The following is a 24,057-nucleotide window of genomic DNA, read 5'->3' as shown; positions in this document are numbered from 1 at the left end:
GGTCCTAACGGACTGGAATATGGTAAGGGTACCTTTAGTGAAATCTTGAACAAACCCATCTTTCACTTGGTTTCACGTTGCGGAAAAAGACACATCAGCCCCTGGAAAAAAAATTAGAAAAAAAAGTGAAGTATATATTTGAACTGATAGTGTGTTTTGTGGGTGATAATACTTAAGGAAATTAATAAAGGATTGGTGAAGTAAAAAAGGCAACTCATAATCATCTACAGTTTGGGAACTATTAGAGCGTAGACATAACCCGGTTCGACTCAGTGGTGGTGATGCTAGCTGTACTCACCACGTGTTTGAGACAGCACAGACACAGGGGGTATGAATTCTTATGGTTGGCGAATTCAATAGTGGAGAGAGTTAAATATCCGGAGAAGGGAAAACAAACAAAGAAAAGAAGAAAAAGAAAAACATTTGTCCGCAGAAATTGGAAAAATTCCAGGTAAAGATGTCGTTGTCCATTTTTGTAATTGTCCCAACGTGTTAATTAACAAAATATAAAATATTTGACCTGAGTACCTTTGATATAACAATTTCTGTTGGAATATCGAAGGTGCTCAACAAATTTCTCTGAAAATCCACAAAAATTCTGAAAATTAATATGTAAAACATGTAAAATACAGAAAAAAAAGAAATTCACATGATATACAAAAAGAATCAACTACACTCCGAAAAATATACTTACCTGTCTGAAAAATATACTTACCAATAAATACTACAAAAAATTTGAAAATTCAAATATAAAACAAAAATATGCGAATACATTAAAAAAAAATCATATCAAAAAAAAAAATGTGAGATGATTTAAAACAAAACTAGAAAACTACAAACCGTATAACTACATTGTAAAAAAAAATATACAAATTACCAAATTCAACCAAAAACCAATAAAGCTACTATATGAATAATTTCTAAAACTACTAGTATATAAATAAAACGATTTGTTATAAGTGTAACAATTTTTAAATTATTGGATTAAAAATATCTAAAAATTTGTTAAAAAAATAAGATATTTAACTTTATAAAATTTAACATAAAAAGTTTGCTTAAAATCTTTACTGAACCCGTATATAAAAAAAAAACTGCAGAAAATTTGTTAAAATATTTAACTATTAATCTTTAATATTTCAATTTTGTTAAAAAAAAAATATAAATTTTATTTTTTTGAAATTATTATTTAATCTGAATATCATAAATATAACATAAATGTAATTATAAAAATTTAAAACATTTTCTAACGTCATATTCTAATTTAAAATTTATTAAATTAATTCTAAAAAAAATTATATAGGAATTTAAACATATATATATATATATACAAAAATTATAAAACAATAAAAATAAACTATATCTTAGAATGTAAATGTTTAAGAAAAAGAATCAAAATGTGTTAGAAATCATTTAAAAAAGGCTGAAATGTAACGGTCGTTAGGATACGATAGATGTACATTTGGGATATTTCTAAATTTTAATTGGCACAAGAAATATCACGGATGACAGAAATGTCATATGGGGAGGGCTTGCCAAGGAGACACAACATCTTTGTCTCACTTTGGAAATCCAATACATTTGAATTTTTAAACTCTTCAAGAAAATAAAACCTGGCATGAAAAAGCATAACCGTCAATAGCCACATCCCATCCCTGAACTAACTGGTTGAGAGAATCACCCATACCATTTCACTCATTGAGAGAAAATACCGAAAAAAACATCAGAGCTGTATATGCTTAATTGCTATTTAACACCCTTTGCATACTCCCAGCTCTGGTTCAGAAAAACATACTGGTACATTAAATATTTTAAATGTAAAACCCTAAAAAGCGGAAAGAACCACCCCATCCGGCGAGCTAGGCCGCAGCATAACACCACTACGTACCAGGTTCGCTTTAATAAGGGGGTTGTTACAGATTAAAAGAAAGATATGATAATAAGTCACTCATTTTCATTGACACCATTAATTCTTTGTTCGCCATAAGTTCGATTTCTAAGCCTAGTGCAACTGGATTGCGATCAATTTTAGACAACGTTGCTGCTATTAGATCCTCTTTATTATCAATAGGTTCCGAACAAGATGTACTGAACGCTATAATCATACATATCGTTTTGTCGAAAATTGATCCCGAGTCGAAAACGGTTTACAATGAAAAACAAAATTTGCAAAAACTGCCATCATGGGATGAATGTTATGCGATTCTTAGCAGGCGATGTCAATTTCTGGAAACGGCACAGCCCCGTTACAGTGATTCAAACCATTCAGAGTACAAGCATAAACCAAAAGACCGACGTCCAGCAACAGCTTACGTGACGTCACATGCATTGTGTGAGTATTGTCAGTCTCAAGAGCATTTCATAAGCAATTGTTCGTCGTATTTAGCTCTTCCTATACCTCATCGATTTGATTTCGTTAAAACAGCCTCTCTTTGTATCAATTGTTTACGCAAAGGCCATAGAGTAGCCGCTTGTATGTCAAAATCTCGCTGTCGTGAATGTCGTGTCTCACACCATTCTACATTGCACAATAATTTCTCTCAAGCTACTGCAGCACCCAACACCTCATCGAAATTATCGTCGCATCCTCTTTCATCAACGGCTTCTTCGTTCACACCATCTTCGTTGCAACCATCTACAAGCCAACAGGCTCAACAATCTTCGTCCTCGTATAACACTTCATCGGTTAATGTAACTACATCACTCTCTTTACCAACTCGTAGTTTTCGTCATAGCTTATTACCCACAGCTATCGTCTTAATGAAAGATAAATTAGGAAGTTGGCAACCTGTTAGAGCACTTCTAGATTCATGCTCTGAAATAAATCTTATAACCCAGGACACTGTCAATCGTTTAAACCTTCCACTAATGAAGGCTATACAAGAAATCGCAGGGGTGTCAAATAATAGAACCCGTATTAAATATACAACAGAAGCGTTCATAAAATCCCGTGTAACCGAATTTAAGTGGTCTTCATGTTTTCTAGTTATAAATGCTATTTCGTACCAACATCCAGTCGAAAAACTAAATATCGGAAGTTGGCCCATTCCAGAAGGGATTTTGCTAGCAGATCCGCATTTTTATATTCCGCAACGAATTGATATTCTCATTGGGTCGGAAATTTTCTTTGACCTTCTTGTGGAAGGAAAAATAATTTTAGGCAGTGGACTCCCCTCATTAAAAAATACTGTGTTTGGATGGGTAGTGGGCGGCGTAGTCGACTCGAATGCTGTTGAACAAGTATCATCGTGTAATGTGGTTACCAAAATCGGCGATCTCGATTCATTGTTGAAACGTTTTTGGGAAATAGAAGAGTTTACGGAGAGCAAATCAGCCATGACAGAAGAAGAAGAACAGTGTGAAAGACACTATTTAGAAAATACGATTTTCGATGAAAATGGAAGAATACAAGTTCGATTACCATTTAAACAACCGTCTGACAAATTAGGGTCATCGTATGAAATTGCTCATCGCCGTTTTTGTTATCTAGAAAAACGATTAGAAAAAAATCCAGAACACAAAAAAATGTACAGAGAGTTTATGAACGAATATATAAGCCTTGGTCATATGTCTATAGTAAGCTTTGATGAACTGAGAGACAAGCACTATGTAATACCACACCACTCAGTTTTTCGATTACAGAGTACATCTACAAAATTAAGAGTTGTCTTTGATGCCTCAGCAAAAACGTCATCAAATTTCTCTTTAAATGAGATTTTAATGGTTGGACCGACGATTCAACAAGAAATTATTATCACAATGCTTGCCTTTCGGTTAAACAAATTTGCTATGTGTGCCGATATTTGTAAAATGTACAGGCAATTTATGGTCGATCAAAGAGATAGGAAATTTCAACTCGTACTTTGGAGAGATGATGATTCAAATGCTCTCAATCTATACCAATTAAATACGGTTACTTATGGGACATCGGCTGCTCCGTTTTTGGCCATAAGAAGTCTGATATTCATTGCTGATACATTTCGAGACTTATTTCCAATTGGTACTGAGGTTCTTCGGCATGATGTTTATGTAGACGATATACTCACAGGGGCGGAGAATATTCCCGATTTATTGAGACAAAAGGAAGAAATTATAGAAGTTTTGGGAAGGGCATGTCTTTCTTTGTCAAAGTGGAATTCGAATTGCAATCAGATCTCAGCTCAAATGGACGACATATTCTTAAAAACAGACAATGAATACATATCAAAAACACTAGGCTTGATCTGGAAATCTAAATCCGATGTTTTTTCTTTTCAATTCGATCTAGAAAATCCTAAAATAATTACAAAACGATCAATATTGAGCGCTGTCTCAAAGATTTACGATGTTCTAGGCCTTATAAGCCCAATTACAGTCTCTTATAAAATACTCATTCAGGAACTATGGAAACAAAATTTTGATTGGGATTGTCCAGTAAACGAACACATGGCTAATCGCTGGAACCAACTTCGAGAAAGCTTGTCGTATTTGAACCAATTAGAAATTCCTAGATTTGTGCTGACCTCAACAGAGCAAGAGTTCCAGATTCATGGATTTGCGGATGCGTCCCTCGTGGCTTACGGGTGTTGCATTTACGTACGGGCTTTCGAAGATAACCGCTACAAGTCAAATTTGCTTATCAGTAAATCAAAGGTTGCCCCAGTTGTACAACAGTCACTCCCACGGCTTGAGTTATGTGCGGCCTTACTACTCAGTAAAACTTGGGAAAAAATACGGCACAAATTCGATAAATATAATTACAAGATATTTTTCTGGTCCGATTCCAAAATAGTCTTGAGTTGGCTTAAAAAACATTCGTCATCGTTCGTTTGCTTTGTTGCGAACCGAGTATCCGAAATTCAAAATATTACTCATAAAATAACATGGAGACATGTGCCGTCGAAGCAGAATCCCGCGGATATAGTATCAAGGGGTTGTCTAGCCAATGAATTAGCTGACACTATTTGGTTTGAAGGTCCTAATTTTTTGAGACAGTGTGAAAATGAATGGCCAAACAATAACGCACAAAATATCGAATTGCCATTAAATGAAATGCGAAAAACAGTACTCAATATAGCGTGTGTCCCACCTTCTGCAATATTGGAAATCATCAATAGACAGTCATCATATCTTCGTATTCTTTACACAATAGTGTACATATATCGTGTCTTTAACAAAGAAAATAGAGGCAAGGTTATTTCGAGTGCCGAACTCGATCAAGCCTTTTGGAGAATAGTAAATGAAATACAACAATCGACATATAGCGAAGAAATCCAACGTATCAAGAAAAATGAAGTACTAAAGCCGTGCTTTCAAAAGCTAACGCCATTTATTGAGGAGAAAAACATTTTTAATAATTCTCGGGAGATTATTCGGGTAGGGGGACGGCTAGCGAATGCACCCTTGTCGTACGATACGAAATTCCCTGCACTTTTGCCGAAAGATCACCGGTTTTCGCAACTTTTCATTGAATATCTTCATCGGAAACATTATCATGCTGGACCTAAATGTCTCATCGGAATTCTTCGAGAAAGAGTGTGGGTGATAAATGCTCGAGAAATTGCACGGAAGGTAGTCCGAAATTGCGTTCATTGTTTCAAATATAAACCTCGCTTACAACAGCAAATAATGGGCGACTTACCAGCAGATAGATTCATTGCGCATCGGCCTTTTTTGATTTGTGGGGTCGATTTTTGCGGCCCATTTTATACATCGTATCGCATCAGAGGCAAGGCTCCCTACAAAACATATGTTGCACTTTTCGTTTGCTTTGCTTCTAAAGCTCTACATATAGAAGTTGTGTCAGACTTATCGACAAATGCATTTCTCCTGTGCCTTAAGCGATTTGTAGGCAGACGGGGAATACCGTTGAAAATCTATTGTGATAATGCAACCAATTTTGTTGGAGCGAACAATCAGCTGAAAGAATTTAAAGAGAAATATTTTGATAAAGAAAACACAAATTCATTGATGCAGTACTGCGCCATAACTGGTTTTCAGTTTTCATTCATACCTCCCAGATCACCACACTTTGGTGGTCTCTGGGAGGCAGCTGTTAAGTCGACAAAGATTCTCCTTGTTAAAAATATATCGCAAGCTCACTTGACATTGGAAGAGTTGCAAACAGTTTTGGTTGAAGTCGAGTCTATTTTAAATTCTCGGCCGATTGCAGCAAAATCAGATGACCCGAATGATGGAGAGGCATTGACTCCAGCTCATATGATTATTGGTTCGTCGTTTCTCTCATTGCCCGAAGAGAGTTTTGAGCATCACTTGAATTGTAACTACTTGAAGAGATATCAAATGGTTGCTTTCCTTAAACAACAATTTTGGAGACTTTGGTCTAGAGACTATGTACTCAGCCTGCAAGAGAAATCCAAGTGGTACAAGTCGGAATCGAATTTGAAGATTGGTTCATTGGTTATTGTCCATGAAGACAATACCCCTCCACAACGATGGATTCTTGCCAGGGTTATACAACTATTCCCAGGTCGCGATGGAAAGGTACGAGTAGTTGAAGTTAAAACGAAAAATGGAATTCTGAAACGAGCTGTGCACAAGATAGCAGTGTTACCATCCGGTGAATATGATTGAAACTAGCGTTTCAATGGGGGCAGGATGTTTGGTGAAATCAACATGTGAAATTAATATGGCTCTCTGTTTTTATGAATTTTATATCTGATATATTTGTTTTGTATAAATTTGTTATTTTAATATTCTTTATGTGTATCATTCACTCTTCCTCAAGTATTCGATAATTATAAGTTTTTCCATCACTAAGAGAGAAGGCTCTCAGTTAAGAATGAAATGTCAAATTTTTTTGTACCTTTAAGTTGTTAGAAAGTAGAAATGTAGGTCAGTACGTTTTATGCGATTAAAGAGCAATCACCACAAACCCTCATCGAGTTTTCTTTTTTTACCATACACTTCTTATGCGCCGTCCAGATTATAAGTTTATAAGTTATTACAAAAAAGTATCGAGTGCAATTATTGGGTGCCTTTTTAGTTAAATTTAGAACGACGAGAGCCCCTTCAAAATATTAGAAAAAGTGTATTTTACAACTATCTTAAAATTCACTTTTTCTAAGATTTTGAAAGAATCATTGTGGTCAAGTAAAATACGATTGTTTAGATGTTTATTAATTTGAATAAAAATTTATAAATTATTCCATTTATAAATTATAACATTTATAAATTATAACATTTATACGAATAAAAACACATTGAACATATTCCATTTGCAAAGTCGAAAATTGTTCAACAATATATACCTTTCACAATTTTAAGCGTACCGTTGACAGCATTTCAAAGTTCCCATTCATCCTCATCGCTACCACAGACTCTTAAGTGACACTATAACAATCGCCCACTGTGATGGGGAAAACATATCAAAAAGTACGAAATGACATGCCATCACTATTATTACAAGAGCCATTTTATATTTTGTGATACACCAAGCGCAACTAGTTTCTTATAATTTATTTAAATAAAATCGATAATGATGTGATGAAAATATAGTTTTTTTTTCGCTTAAAATTGTAAAAGGTATATTGGTGAACAATTTGTGACTTTCCAAATGGAATAAAGTGATTGTTTTTCAGATATTTTACAGACACGCTGTCTCCATCGAGAATAAAAACACTGTCAGGTAGACGCTGCAACGTGTAATGCCCTTTACTGACTATCAGTTATTCCGGACGACAGTACTCGTGTCGAACATATCCCATATCCCTGCCAGCATTTCAAAGTTCCATTTCAACTTCATCGTTACCACAGACTCGTAAATGTCACTTCAACCATCATGAAAAGGTACATCAAAAAGTACATGCAAGTAATTTGCCATCCCTACTGTTAAAAAAGCCATTTTTTTGTGAAACGCCAAGCGCAACCAGCTTGTTATATTTTAATTAAATAAAAACGAAAATAATGTTCTGAAAACATAGATTATACGCTTAAAATTGTGAAAGGTATATTGGTGAACAATTTGGTGATTTTCCAAATGGAATAAAGTGATTGTTTTTCAGATATTTTACAGACACGCTGCCTCCATGGAATAAAAACACTGGTTGATAGACGCAGCAACATGTAACTTGCTACTTGTAACTCAACATCATCATTAATGCCAAAAATTATGTTATATGTAATGTGATAGTGGTATAAATGTTATATTTTTAAGAATTTGTAAATGTTTAATCAAATTAATAAATATCTAAACAAACGTGTTTTACTCGACCACAATGATTCTTTTACAACTATCTTAAAATGCACTTTTTCTGATTGTTTGGAGGGTCCCTTATTGGCGTCGTTCTAAATTGATCTATAAAGGCACCTAATAATTGCACTCATGCGAAACATTTTTGTAGTAACTTGGCGTGGTACAACTTCTCAATAGTGACGGCGCTTTTCCGACGAGTTTTTGATGTCGTATATGATTGTTTTCGACGTAGTGGGGATTCTCAAAAGAGTCCCCAAATTCAAAAAATGTTGGCAGGGAATATACCTTTCACAATTTTAAGCGAAATAACTATGTTTTCAGCACTTCATTATCATTTTTATTTAAATAAATTATAAGAAGATAGTTGTGTTTGTTGTTTCACACAATATAAAATGGCTCTTGTAACAATAGTGATGGCGAAATACTTTAATGCGAATAGTGATGGCAAAATACTATCACAGTTGGCGATTGTTGCAGTGTCACTTACGAGTCTGTGGTAGCGATGAGGATGAAATGGAACTTTGAAATGCTGGCAGGGAAAATTCACTTTTTCTGATTATTTGAAGGGGCTCTTATTGGCGTCGTTCTAAATTTATCTAGAAAGCCACCTAATAATTCCGTTAATGCAATACTTTTTTGTAGTAACTTGGCGTGGTATAACTTCTTGGGGATTCACAGTAGTGCCTTCAAATTCAAAAAAGTGTTGGCAGGGTAGTGGGTAGAGATCTGGAAAGCCCATACACATGTTGCATCGAGTACTTTAAGAAAACAGGCCTAATGTTCCCTTTTAACAAAGCAAATAATAACTGAACGCCGATGACAATTTTGCTTCAGCTCCGTTTTTTAAACGGGACGGCGATGGAACGCTTTTAAATTCGAATATACAGACGAGTAAGAAGAAGAAGAATAAAAGAAATATATGTAATGAATATACATTCTGACGTTCTGATGAAAACTTGAAAGAGCCAGAAGTTAAAGTTAATAGTTTGTTGGAATTGTTTCTACTTATCTTATAGTCGATATGGACTCGCTAAACGAACCAGAAGAAGGCGAAATTATAGATGACTATGAACTTATATCCTCCGATGAAGAAGCAGGAATGCGACAACGAATAAAGGAACTGGAGGAAAAAAATTTCGAGATAGAATGTATAGCTCGAATATCTCGAAGTTATGGTAATGTATTTTGCACTTGTTAAAATATCGTATCAGATATGTAGATTAATCCATTATCTGGATTGGTGACATTAACTTCGACCCCTCGTGTTTTTCTTTGTGTATTACGTCTTCGCAGAAATTGAACGTGCTGCCCGTGTTCCCACTGACGTCTCTTCCATATCATCGACGGAATTTAAAACTCCACGAAAAAATAAACGTCACAAAAATAAGGAACATAAAAAGAAATCCTGCCATCATCATCATAGTCACCGCCATGAGAAGAAAGGATCTCGTTCTCGAAAAACCAGGTGCAAAAGAAGGGAAAAATTACTTAAGAAAAAACATGATAAATATGCATATAAAGAATTTGGAGAGAAAATAGCCTTTGAATCTGCAGATTCTTTGGATGAATCGAGTTACTCATCATCATCTCAATCAGAAAACGAATTTACATCCCGCGATCCATACATGTCTAATGATATTAGGGAAGACAATGGCTATTCTCACCATATTAGAGATACACTGCGATTAGCCATTTCCAGACATAGAAAAAATTCATTGCGCCAACAAAAGCAAAGTAATGGGCTAAAAGAAAAACTATTCACAGGGAGTCAGTTCAATGGAAAATCTAGTATTAAAACGAATGATGTGGAAGACCTTACATGCGTGGATGATGAAGATGATGACGATGCTGTGGAAATATGTGAACCTGTACATGACATACATATTGTGCCTGATGAATCTTCAGATTCTTTGGAAGAGAAAGAGCTACGCCTTATAGCACTAAAATCGGCTGTTTTGAAAAAACATATGGAACGTAAGCGTCGCAATGCCGAGGCTGCTTATTCCCCGACCGATTTCGATGGAATGATGATACATGATGATAAATTGGCGGACATAGATGTGGTAGATTTGGAAGAAGATGATTCGCAAATTGCCTGTGGAACAGCAAGTCCCATAGCTTCGCCTCAGCTAATGCTATTGGATGGCCAAGATGATAGTACAGAGATGGACTGTAAACCTGTGGATATGGACATAGCCAATAGCGACAGTGAAGAGGCTCCAGAAAATGTTTGGAAATCTATGAATATGCCACCTCAGTCAATACCTTTACCAAATTTTGCTGCTAATGATTTTAATATGCCTTTTTCGTACAACTGCATGGGAGAATTTTATGCAAGCGAAATGTCCTTGAGGGCATCGAATCCACCACCACCTGGTGTAGAAGAGTATGAGGAGGAGAAGCCAATGCTAAGCTATGAAAAATTCCAAGATATAGAAACGCAAGATATGGAGTTGGAAAATGAAGATTTTGTGCCAATAGTATCATATCCATGCAGTGGGTCCGAGAAAACCATGCCTGGAACATTGCAAGAATTAAATTGTAATTCAAATGGCGGTCTATCTTTACATTCCAATCCCCGCGATGTTGATTTACAAGAAGAAGAAGAAGAGTTAGCTTTGAGAGCACTGCTACTATCCAAATTTCAATCGCCCAAGAATCAAAAGAGAAACGCGTCAAGGGAGTCCAAAGAAAACACCTCAAATGATAAAAAATCCAATACAGAAAAGGCAACAAAGGCATTGAAACCAACTGAGGCCATACTAAAAGAAGCCGTTAAACGTCTTAAAATTCATACGCAAAATGAAAGCCAACAAGAACCAAAAGAATGGCACCAAAAACATGGTCATGGCATTGAAATTCAAAACGAAGACAATGGTCCATATGAAATTCCAATGTCATGGAATCATGATAAATTGGAGAATGATTGTTTTGAGCAGAGAGTTGTACTAGGTTCAACGGGACTGCCCAAACCCGACAGCCATAACTTTGAAAGTAGCCCCTTGCCTTGGGAGGATAACCGCAGCAACGAAATTAAAACATATAATGGGGATTCTGATGAATTTTCTACTATGGCTTTGATAAATTTACAAAAAAAAGCAAAACAACTTCAAAGCCATAGTGAATTAGTTGATAGAGAAATAGCAATCATTCCAAGAACAAATGATATCGAGCATAATAATGACACGGGTCATAATCAGTCCAATTATAATCCTCCAACATTAGACGAGGACAGTAGAAGACGATTGCAAAAACTGAAAGAAGAAATTTTATCGGCCACCGGATTGAGTGACCCATCAAAATCTAAAACCAGCGATACCAATGTTACAATGCATCACCCTCATTCAAATTCTATTGCCCATGCGGATATGCCAAAGGAAGAAGTTGTTTGTGAAAATCTATGTACTCACATGGAAAGCCAAAAATATCCAGAGGATGAAAAACAAGTCAATGAAACTGCCGGCAGCAAGGAGGATATTCCTAATGAGCAAACTGTCATAGAACAGCAAGAAACAATTGCTAATCAAATGCATTTCGATAAGACTGAAAGCAGTACTAAGTCAAAAACTAAGCATATTACAAACGTCAGCGATGTAGATCAAGAAGTTTCCAAAAACAAAATTACTCTCAAGGAAAATAATGTAAACAGTGTAAATAAAAAGACAACGAAGATGAGTACCGAAGTGTCCGCCAATAAAACCAAACCTACTACCCAGCCTATTATAAAAAAGGTAGCAAAAATTCAAGCATCTAAAGGCCCAACAATAACTAAACCTAAAGAGACAAAACCTAATCAAAGCAAACCTACGTCAATAGGCTTGACCACATCCATGCCTCAAGTAACGGCCACTACGACCGCAACAACAAACCAAGCTAAAGCACCCATTTTACCAACATATTCAGTTCTAAGAACTACAAAAATTGTCAAACCCAATAAAGTTATCAATCGAAATGTCGAGAAAAGAAAAGTAGTTCTTATACAGCCAGATAAGGTTTCACCGGCGCCTCCAGCAAAAGTACTTAAAGTAGACCCTCCTTCTTCCAATGTAGCGAAGCAAAAAACTAAGTCTTTGGATACTTCTCGACTTATTACATCAATGGATCAAGTGAAGCATATGTGTAATGTAGCACAATTGGTTATAAGTGTACAAAATTCATCAAATGAATCCAGCGATGAGGAATGGGCCAATTGCGATGCTATGTATAGAACTTTGTCGGAATACAATGACATGGCAAGTCCCTTAAGTTTGAATATGGGGGAAAGTCCTTGTCTTACACCCAGATCTAATTCTCCCATTGAAATGGACAATGGAACAAATAAAGAAAAGCCATTGACTGAAGACAAAAGTAAGAATAAACATTCTCCTGTGATGGCTCCCGAAAAGATTGTTGTCCCGCCAAAGACACCAGTAGCATCAGATGGTCATAAGGAAAAGATAGCTGAAAATCATAATCTTACCACACCAATTGTAAGTTGCCAAAGAAATAGTTAGAATTAAGAAAAACATGTAGTTTCTTTGTTTCTTCTTAGGCTGTCCGTCATTTACCTCCCTCTGTCCAAGATGAATATCGAAAGTTGGTACATCGTATGAAAATGCTAGAAAATCAAAGAATTAAAAAAGAATCAGGATCTCAGGAAATCAAATCATCCACAAAACCCGCCATCAAGGAAGCAAAACCAGAAAATGAAGGTTCTTCTTCGACTCCCACCAAGCAAAGCCTTGTAAAACAAGTACTTCTCAGAAATGCTAATAAACCTACAACAAATGTGGTAGAAGAGAATGCAACTAAATCTTCTTCGAATGGGACGGCAACTACTGGAAATAAAACCAATGTTTTGAGAAACTATGAGAGCTTATATGCAAAAATTGGGTAAGCTTTTGTCTTAATACTACAAAATATAAATTTCCATCTGCATCATATATCTAAATTCGTTTGTCTGTTATAACCACGGAACAATCTTCAAGAATAGTGGTGCGAAATAAAATTTGACATATACTTTTGGTCACCTGTTCAATTCTAATTAATATTTGGGGTTGCGGTCGATCCATTTTTATACCCTCCACCATAGGATGAGGGGTATATTAACTTTGTCATTCCGTTTGTAACACATCGAAATATTGCTCTAAGACCCCATAAAGTATATATTCTTGGTCGTGGTGAATTTCTGAGTCGATCTGAGGATGTCCGTCCATTCGTCTGTTGAAATCACGCTAACTTCCGAACGAAACAAGCTATCGACTTGAAACTTGGCCCAAGTAGTTGTTATTGATGTAGGTCGGATGGTATTGCCATATCGGTCCACTTTTACGTATAGCCCCCATATAAACGGACCCCAAAATTTGGCTTGCGGAGCCTCTAAGAGAAGCAAATTTCATCCAATCCGTCTGAGTGAATAAATAAATAAATAAATTTGGTACATGGTGTTAGTATATGGTCTCTAACAACCATGCAAAAATTGGTCCACATCGGTCCATAATTATATATAGCCCATATAAACCGATCCCACGATTTGGCTTGCGGAGCCTCTAAGAGAAGCAAATATCATCCGATCCGGCTGAAATTTGGTACATGGCGTAAGTATATGATCTCTAATGACCATGCGAAAATTGATCCACATCAGTCGAGTAATTCGATTGTGGATGACAGTCTTTCGTAGAAGTTTCTACGCAATCCATGGTGGAGGGTACATAGGATTCGGCCTGGCCGAATTTACGGCCGTATAGACTTGTTGGTTTTTGAATACCTGCCACAAAGACCAATTAACGGATAAGTGTCTTCATTGTCAGAAACAGATTCCCGAAGATTATCGATGTTGGTACACGTTTATATTATCCTTTTTATAAGATTTTTGAAATATACACTCATTGAAGAAAGTCTGCTGAAAACAATAATCGGTGTTTGCAGTTATATTTTTTATATTCATGGTCCAGCAAACAATAATTCGCAATATTTTAGTTTATAAAAAGTAGAGACCTTCAAGAACGACTTCAATTTTTATAGAAAGATACAATTTTGACAATATTTTCTAAAGGAAAAAATATTGAGAAAATTTTGTATAGAAAAAACATTTGACAGATGGCGATAAGTCAAAGTCAGAAGACTTTTATTTATGCAACAATTTTTTTTCTATAGAAACAAGATTTTGGCAAACTTTTCTAGAGAAATAAAATTTTGACAACATTTTCTAGAGTGATAAGATTTTGACAAAATTTTCTAGGGAATAGAATTTCCCTATGATCAAAAACTTCAAGTAAAATTTTGAAATTTTTTGTAAATTTTTCAAAATTTGTTGGCTTATTTTTGGCACGTGGTTGCAGGTCGTTTTTTCTGTCAAATTTAGACTATTAAGCTATTAAATAAATTCTGCCTGATTCTATGTTTAGCTCAATGACAAGGGTCGTGTCTAGAGCCATGAAATGATATGAAAAGATGTCTTAGCATATGGGTTACATTTTTGATAATAAAGTCCCATATATATAACGATACCTTACGAGCTATTCTTCGAGCATCTAGATACACGATTTTCATTAAATTTAATTGAAATATGATGTTCGGTGTTTTTAAAGCTACCAAACTTGTCAGTGGTTTTTATAGGTCCATTAGATACCTTTCATATAGACCAATCCCTGTTATGTCATTTTTCTTCATGTCCAGAATCAGATGCCTCAAGATTATCGATGCCGGCATATATACAAAATTTTTATTCCCATTTTTATAAGACTTTACTAAAATTTGGCAAATACCCTAATGGAAAATTTCTGCTGAAAACAGCAATCGGTGTTTGCTGTGATATTTTTGTGATTCATGGTCCAGCTAACAACAATTCACAAAATGTTTGGTTATAAAATGTTAACGTTTTTTAGCAACAGAAACGGGGTTTTGTATATTCCAGACCTCTAACATTCTGTTAAAAGCTGTTGCTATGTCAGCTTTCACATTTTCAGCATATTTTTGTTTTGCTGTTTTAGCAAATTTTTCAGCTGTATCTACTAAAAAATTTTTTGGGTAATTTTTCGAGATATACTGGAGACGATCCATTTTTGTGGTATAGCTTTAACCGTTTTCACGATATTGCGATATTTCAAGATACACACATCGATGGTCTAATATAAAAAAGGTGTAACTATATTCTTCGTTTCTATAGAAGAAGAATCCTTAAAATTATAATGCAACGACAAATTTTAATACAATTTTTAATAATTGAAATTTCTTCAATCACAAAGATGACCAACGTCAGTAAAAAAAAAATAATTGGCCAAATTAAAAAAATAAATATATATAATTAATTTTTCTGGCCTTTTAATGTCGAAGAGACATTGCCATAATTAATCAAAACCCCAAATTAATTTTTGGAATTAAGTTTTGTTTTAATTACATTTTTGATTTAAAATTAAACCCATTTAAAAATTAAATTGGAAAAATGTTGGCGATATTTTTTTATTTAAAATTTTACATCTGTAAAGTAACAAAAAATACCTAAAAAATAAAATAAATTAAATTTCCGTTCTATTTTTGCTTCCTAGATCGGGTATTGTTAATAACTTGGATAAATCTTTACGTCTGGTCGAGGAAGCCAAAAAGGCGAAAGTAAAAAAGCTAAAACTAGAAGAACGACTAAAAGAACTCAAAGCTGAAATGGATATGCTACAGACCCAACACAAAGAAGAAGAGCAAAAAATTGCCCGTATTTATCCAAGTATATGTACAACAAATGAAGTAATAACCTCACTGAAACAGAAACGTTCCAAAATCTTCAAAGCGGCCATAGGATTGGGCAAAACAATAAAGGGCGATGACTATAGGTATGGAAGATTTGAAGATACATAATAATTGAACAACCATGTCGAAAGATAACTATTGTTGGCTGGGTACATTTAGACGTAGCGGCATATTAATCTAGGCTGTTACAAAACGATAAAAGAATTTTAAGGAGTTTCTATATATTTGGGGTAATAATGATTTTTTCTTTATTGATTTCTTTAATTTTCTTCTAGATTAAATAATGACCTAAAGCAGAATATAATGAGTAAAACTAAGCTTTTGGCCGCAGAAATTAAATTGGTGAACTCTTTGAAAATAACAAACATAAATAAATTAAAAGCTGTGGAAGAAATTAGCAAAGAAAACAAGGAACCCCCTGTAACCGAGAATGCAAACAATGGCTTGGAAGAAAATAAAGAAGATCACAAATTAATGTCAAAAGAAGAACAAACATTAGATTGCCAAACAGAAAATGATGACGAAAGCAGAAAAGATATTTCCAATACGGAAAATATGAAGAGTTCCATTGGCGGTACTACAGAAGTGCGTTTACATAGAAAGACAACCACACAACAGTAACATTTATACATTGCCATACAATTAAATATTAGCTAAAACTAGGAGTAATTTCGTAATACCATAGTATAATGGTTCACTGATTATTTTATATTAACACAATTTCGTTGAGTTAGTTTCAGGAATCGGCGACCACATCTAATATTGCTACACCAGCCACAAACTGTGATATAAAAGACATGGAAAAGGATGAGGATGAGAAAAATAAAAGGCTAACAGATTCAAAACCTGCCATAGAGTTGGACCCTAAAGAGGAAGAAACTAGCAATGACAGTGATATTAATGAGAATGAAAAATCAACCGGAAAACTATTGCCCTCTTACATTTCACCGCTGGAGCATTTGCGTTGCAATAATGAAGGGTACAAAATATCATTCCTTTTCCCAACAATCGTTTGGCCATATTTTTCTTGATATTTCTCATAATCTATTTTCAGAAATATGGATCCCAATGGAGTTATTTGTCCCTTTGATCTCATGGGCAATTGTGAAGACGTCAATTGTAAATATGTACATATATCAGGCAATCAAATTGAAAAGAAAAATAATATAAATGAAAGTAAGCCATCCTGAGGGAATGATCTACCTAAAGAGGTCTACCTAAAGAGATGAAAAAAAAATTGGGTAAGTTGTCACTATAACCTTGAACTTAACCTCTATACCTTGTAAGCATTTTATCGGAGAAAAAGCAAAAAATTAGAAAAACTAAAGGCTTATTATTGCCCTACCAAATATTTCCTCTCAAGAACTGAATACAAATACAAATGCATAATAATGAAATCAGTGTCTTTTCTGTTAATTCATGCTAGTTTAATTTTTTTACATATATTTTGTATATTTATTGATAATTGAAATTATTTTCCTTTACGTATTATTGTTTGTTATTTGTTACCCCCCTATTTCTTCCTTGCAAATGCCCTTTATTATATTTGTCAAAAATAAATGAATACCTAAGGTGCCATTCAAATAAGAGAATTATCTACTATGTTATCCTCATTATCATCATTGTTATGCATATTGCCATTATCCTTCTGCTCGCTCCCTTTTAACAGAAAGACACTTGATTTTTTTCTAAAAAAATTGCTATACATATATAAAAACATTTTTACTACATATTTTGTAATGTTATATAAGAAAAAATATATCAAAATAAACAAAAAATATTCTAAAAAAATTGTTGAGATATACATATATATATATACCTTCGTAAAAAATGAAATAAATGAAATAAAATTTAGAAAATATAAATTTCAATGTGTTTGTTTTGATTTGTTTGGGGAATCTCAGATGGTAATCCTTTAAGTCACATTTAAGCTTTGTGTTAGTGTTCTTTGTATAAAACTATTGTTTTTACACAACAAAATGCATCAGCAATGCAAGCAACACGACACAGAAACAGTTATTTCACTTCTAGAAGTATGAGGATATCTGCCACCAAATCCTCGGCCACACTTTTCACTACATTGACGGTGGAAGTAGGCAGGCAGTGGAATATAAGAGCCGATGGCGAAATAATTTCGACTGTAAATTACCCCAAAATACTCGGGGTCACATTCGACAGCATTTTTAAGTCTTTTTTTTCCCATGTCACTGCAATTTGTAATAAGCATCGCGGTAGAAAAAAAGGTCCTCAAGTCGCATGTCAGCAGCACTTGGTGTGCGGGCGAAGAACCTTGGTTGTCTACATATTGTAACGACTGGTTTTCCCTCGTGTGCTAGGGTATAGGTTAGGTTAGGTTATGTGGCAGCCCGATGTATCAGGCTCACTTAGACTATTCAGTCCATTGTGATACCACAGTGGTGAACTTCTCTCTTATCACTGAGTGCTGCCCGATTCCATGTTAAGCTCAATGACAAAGGACCTCCTTTTTATAGCCGAGTCCGAACGGCGTTCCACATTCCAGTGAAACCACTTAGAGAAGCTTTCAAACCCTCAGAAATGTCACCAGCATTACTGAGGTGGGATAATCCACCGCTGAAAAATTTCTTGGTGTTCGGTCGTAGCAGGAATCGAACCCACGACCTTGTGTATGCAAGGCGGGCACGCTAACCATTGCACCACGGTGGCTTCCGTGCTAGGGTATAACTCGCGGGGAAAGGGTTCGTCAATTTATATTTGTAGAGACCCGAGTAGAGAAAAGACTTTATTTCGAATTAAAGGTTAAAAATCGGTTTTATTATTGGAATATCTACACTACAATACAATCAAATGTAAATGTTCTTGATCTACTGGTCCTCCCCAGTCCTCGACGTGAACTTGACCAGCACTTCGTCGTTGGCAACACGGCTTCGTGGAAACAGCCCGACCCCTCAATATTGAATTCCGGTGATGTATTGATGTGGCCTAGGTCGACACTACGGTGGTTATCTTACTTAGTCCTCGGGAATAACAATTTTCCCCGAGCCGTGGGCTGGTACGACACTTCGTCTCTTGGGTGGCGTTCGTCGTAGGCGTAGCACAGCGTGTAGATAGGCTAGGAAAAGGCGTTTTATTACTCGTGGCTTACGACAACACAAGTTCGAAGTGGCTTACTACAACATATTTACTCTCGACGCGTGGCTTACGACAACACACGTTTCGTGACGAAGTGGCTTACGACAACACACTCTGCAGATGGTTTCATGGGTTTTCGTAACTTACGGCTTTCGACAACACGTAAGTTTGTGTTCCGCTCACGCGAGTAGCTTATGGCATAGACATTATAATACATAGATGAGCCATGGGTGTCAAACTATGTTTGACAGTTCCGAAGATTAAGAATAAACGAGAAAATAAGAGCACGCTTACAGTCTCTTTCGTTTTCCTTTTTGTAGTTTGTCAATTTTACACAAAATTAGAACGTTTATGATGCAACAGAGGATTTATAAATAAATTAATATATTAAAAGTTCATATTTGAATAAAAAATTGTGACCAAAACCGCGAAAATACGAAATTTAATTTTGAGCAGCATTGCTCTTTACGAACAACAAATGCGCGAAAATTAATGTCTTTAAAATCAAAAGGAAATGTCAGAAAATTAATTTTTGGAACTGACACATTTTTTTTAAAGAGAATAGTGGTGGATCATCTATGTATTATAATGTCTATGGCTTATGGCAACACACTTTCGAGAATGAGGCAACGGTTTAAGACTCTCGACACCTGGTCGTACGATTTGTCAATGCTCACGTAACGGAATCACGGAAAGTGGCATACGACGGCACCCTTTGAAGAATGGGATCACGGTAAGTGGCTTGAGAAAACGGTTTGGCAACGTTCACGAAAGGGAAGTACATCAAGTGGCTTGCGACAACACACTTGGCTAATAGTGTTTTGCGGCAGGAACACGGCATGCGACAAGACACTTTGTAGAATGGTTTCACGGCAAGTGGCTTGCGACAACTAGGGCTGCCATTCGGGGTCGATTTTTGAAAATCCAGGGATTCGGGATTTAAAAATTTAGATCCCGGGATTTTCGGATTCTTTAAATATTATAACAATCTACAACGGCAAAAAATTATTATACCTTAAATAAATTTAGTTTAATTCAATTTTATTAACAAAAGAACATAAGAGTAAATTAAAAATCAATTTCAAATTGCTATCATACTTAACGAAAACTTAGTCCAACTCAACAATATGAAGAAAAGAAAAACAAAAAATTGTGACAAAAATAAATTAAAAAGTAATTTCTTATCACTATATTACTCAGCAAAGCATTTTAAGGATTTTAGTGTGTAAATATAACCATAGCGATAGGCGGTAGGCGAAACATTTTTGCCGCAACGGCAAATACAATAAGCTTGACGGCGAATAATTCCCTTTTTCACGTTTCCTAGCGTTTTTTGTTGTCAATATAGCATGCTTTGACAATATTATACAATGAAGTTGAATAAAAACATACAATGGCTTGTTATTTGTTGAGTTATTTCAAGAAAAAATAATCTACACGTGTCCAGGCAACAGCAATTCCTAGTGGTGAGTTAAAAAAATTGATAAGCGATGGCAACACTATACCAGTTTTCGCCAAGGAGTTAGAATAACGGCCTGTTTCTGTATGTCGAACGAGCTCTATCGATCGACTGAAATGCATAAAAACAGCTGATTTTTGGTTATAAATTCAGCTGTTTGTTTCCATTTCAGTCGATCTATAGAGCTCGATCGACATACAGAAACAGGCTGTAAGTTTTAATTTAGCGACACGCCGCTAGCCGTCACGGTATTCCGTCGCGGGTTTTGGGCTTCCCATAAGAAATACATGTAAATAAGTGTTCGCCTACCGCCTATCGCTATGGTTATATTTACACACTTAGTTAGATTAGGTATATTTCGTACTTTTGTGTTAATCATTTTGTACTTCATCGTTTTAAGCAAATTCTTAAAAATATCAAGACATCCAAAATTTTTATCAGATAAACGCGATTTTGTCATTTTGTCCACGGGCCTTTTATCATTGCTTTTTATTTTATGTGGCACGAACTCCATTTCACATGAACTCATTGTTCAAAGGAGGACATTATCTTTTACTTCGATTTTTGATTAAATTATGCTTTTTATAGTATATCTCATGTATAATAAATTCTTACTCAAGGTGTACCATAAATGTTTAACTCAATTTGTCGGGTATGAAATCCAAGAGCCGTTTGCATTGAATGAAATCTCCAATTTAATAAAGAATGCTAAAAAGCCACAAATTTAACAAAATGGAATTATTTTTCGAGAGTCCGAAAAATCCCGGGATTCAAAATAAAAAATCTCGGGATTCATCCCGTCCCGAAAATCCCGGGATTTCGGGACGGGATTCACCCCTGGTGACAGCCCTAGTGACAACACACTTGGATAACGGGTTTACGTAACGGGGAAAGGGAAAGTGGCATACGACAACACATTTGGCAGATTGGTAACACGGCAAGTGGCGTGCGATAACCCACTTGGAAGAATATTTAGTCACGGGTTATGGAATTTGAACGTGGCAAGTGGCTTGCGACAACACACCTGCTGTAATAAAATTTATATAGCTCGATTACGGCAAGTGGCATACGACAACACACTTGATTTTGCTAAAAATTACATAACGCGATCAAGGCAAGCGTATTCGCTTTACGAATCGATTCTACCCAGCAAAAACTAGGTAACCATATCTCATTACAATTTGCATTACCAGGAGTAAAGCTGTCATTACACATTGCATTACATTGCGGTGAGTTATAATGACTAACTAAATGATGGTACCATTAGGTTTAATTATTCACATAATTGTGCATTTACTAAAAAAAATATTCTTCACAAATATTTCATAATAATTGTGTTTTAAATTAATGACATTATCATTATGTTTTAAATAAGTTCTTTATTATACATCATTCACATTACACTTTCAAAATCGACTTTAACTAGATTTCAACTGTCATTTGCTTATAGAAAAGGGATTTAAAATCCACCTATAGTACGAACCTAATGTGGTCTATTAGGTTTATTTATTATAACGTAAAACACGAATCAAACTCCCTTCCTTTATATCTATTTTAAGTGTGAAATTAATTTGCGTGTAATCTTGTTTAGATGATTTGTTAATTTTTGTTTATTTCTACAATATTCATTTCTATTCAAGTAGTGGTTATTAATTTTTAAACAGGCTTACCTACAAGATTATCATCACCACAGCCTGTGCTGTATAACGGCGAGTTATTTTGCAAAGTTGAAAACATTTTATTTGGCGAAGTTTAACTCATGTTGGAAAATGGACATTGTTAGTGCTAAATAACGGTGAGTTGTTTCGAATATTTTTGCAAATGTTGTAAACGAGTGTGAGGGCCGCAAAATAAATTAGGGAAATAACCAGACTACTCAAAATTTATGGGAAAAATTATATATATATATATATATATATATATATATATATATATATATATATATATATATATATATATATATATATATATATATATATATATATATATATATATATATATATATATATATATATATATATATATATATATATATATATATATATATATATATATATATATATATATATTATACCAACTTTATATTATTTATATTGTATTATTTCATGTTCTATTATATACTTATGACTATCAAATTAAACCTAAGAAATTCATTTACATAAAAAAAGAAAAATTAAAAGGAATTCTTTTTTTTACAATAAAAAAATAAAAAGAAAAAACTAAAACTAAGATATAACAACAAAACAAAAGAATTCAAATTGTGTGGCCAAAAACGAGGGTTCGATTTTCGGTCGTCACACTGCTCCCCCTCCTTCACTTTACGGATCATATTTCGGCTGGACAATGATTTGCCCCCGGCGATTTATTAATATGCGGAATCTTTGTCCGCATACGGTAACCACCTGCTTCCGGCGGCGGTGCTCATGGCGAAAGGCCAGTGCAATACGGAAGTGTTGTAGTCCTCGGCGAACCTCCGCTGGTAGGTCCTGTTGACACTGGAATACATATTCCGGTTTTGGTTCTTGACGTTCCGGAACCACGATCGCACTGGACATAGGGCGGGTGGTCATCAGCCGGGCATTCTCTCGCCGATATGTGTCCTCGGACTCCGAGGAGGTAGTGACTCGAGCTTGAGAATCCTCAGACTCTGACATTAACCAAACACCGCTGGGGCGGTGGTTCATCAGAATCTGATGAGAATTCGACCATCGCAATGATGACATGTGAGACGGGACGAGGTATGGGTCGCACGGGGTCGACATGACGGGCTTGTATCGCAGGGTAATGGTCGAATGCGGGCGGGTCAACCGGTGTGCCCGGGGAATAGCCTCTGCTCGAGGGCGATAGGAAGCACCAAGTCTTGGTACCTGCACGACGCAGGGCCGTATCACTCTTCGCTTCGTCATTAGCTGTCGTTGTAGGATTGGGTACATCCTGGCGGCGGTTAAGATGTCATTCTTGCCACTGAGCCTTGAAGTACGCTTTTGTTTTTGGTGGAGTTTTCTCCGGGTCCATATCAGTCGTTTTCGCTAGAAGAGCAGAAATAGGGTGATGTTTAGAAGAGTTATCAACTGCCATTTAGTATCGTTATTGGTTAGTAGCAGTACGTCGTTTGTAGTAAACGATTTCAGTTCGCTGAGATGTGCGGTACAAATGTCCCCTTTACCACGTCCCCGAAGCTTGGCTATCACTGGTGACGAGAAGCTTACAACTTCGTATGTTCCATTATATTTTGGTGCAAGTTTTGCAGCGAATTGATTGATTGCTCTCGATAGAGGATGTTGACGCATGAGTACCAATTCTCCAATAGCGGGTTTCCACTTCCTTCGCCTCAGATTGTAGTATCTTCTGTGGTCTTCTCCAACTCTTGCCAAGCGTGTCCTGACCATCGTAAACATATCATGTAGTTCCGCCGCTTTGTAAGTAAAAATTTTATTAATTATTAAAATAGATCTTTAATATACATATGGAATCGAAGTTGAATGAAAAGGGTTTAAGAGTAAAAAAATTTTTAAATTTATTAACAGCATACATAAGAGAAATATATATATATATATATATATATATATATATA

At 35.4% G+C, this 24,057-nt stretch overlaps 2 protein-coding genes and 1 long non-coding RNA gene across 3 annotated transcripts; 2 read left to right on the top strand and 1 right to left on the bottom strand.

Moving 5' to 3' along the window:
• Nucleotides 1-19: 19 nt before the first annotated feature.
• On the top strand, nt 20-6,570 carry LOC142239686 (uncharacterized). Its single transcript, XM_075311471.1, has 2 exons — nt 20-28; nt 1,999-6,570. The coding sequence occupies exons 1-2, from the start codon at nt 20-22 to the stop codon at nt 6,568-6,570; spliced, it is 4,581 nt and encodes a 1,526-aa protein (XP_075167586.1).
• Nucleotides 6,571-9,107: 2,537 nt separating this feature from the next.
• Nucleotides 9,108-17,778, top strand: LOC142237500 (uncharacterized). The gene is made up of 7 exons (XM_075308835.1): nt 9,108-9,366; nt 9,485-12,660; nt 12,723-13,063; nt 15,718-15,996; nt 16,189-16,498; nt 16,648-16,892; nt 16,968-17,778. Exons 1-7 carry the CDS (start codon nt 9,213-9,215, stop codon nt 17,101-17,103), a joined length of 4,641 nt encoding a protein of 1,546 aa, XP_075164950.1. The 5' UTR covers nt 9,108-9,212; the 3' UTR covers nt 17,104-17,778.
• A 906-nt stretch (nt 17,779-18,684) lies between these two features.
• On the bottom strand, nt 18,685-19,388 carry LOC142237499 (uncharacterized). The gene is made up of 2 exons (XR_012722499.1): nt 19,064-19,388; nt 18,685-19,004 (listed from the first exon to the last, which is right to left on the bottom strand). It is a non-coding gene; the product is annotated as an uncharacterized LOC142237499 (long non-coding RNA).
• Between the last annotated feature and the right edge of the window lie 4,669 nt (nt 19,389-24,057).

This window comes from Haematobia irritans, chromosome 5 (assembly GCF_050003625.1).
Source record: "Haematobia irritans isolate KBUSLIRL chromosome 5, ASM5000362v1, whole genome shotgun sequence".
NCBI classification, from domain to species: domain Eukaryota; kingdom Metazoa; phylum Arthropoda; class Insecta; order Diptera; family Muscidae; genus Haematobia; species Haematobia irritans.
Note: the sequence above shows the minus strand (reverse complement) of the source record. Positions and strands in the feature narration are given on the sequence as shown.

Coding starts and splice junctions, on each gene's coding strand:
- LOC142237500 (XM_075308835.1), top strand. CDS start 9,213: ATGGACTCGCTAAACGAACCAGAAGAAGGCGAAATTATAGATGACTAT. Junction 13,064..15,717: donor AGCTTATATGCAAAAATTGG/GTAAGCTTTTGT, acceptor TTTGCTTCCTAG/ATCGGGTATTGTTAATAACT. Junction 16,893..16,967: donor TTGCGTTGCAATAATGAAGG/GTACAAAATATC, acceptor ATCTATTTTCAG/AAATATGGATCCCAATGGAG.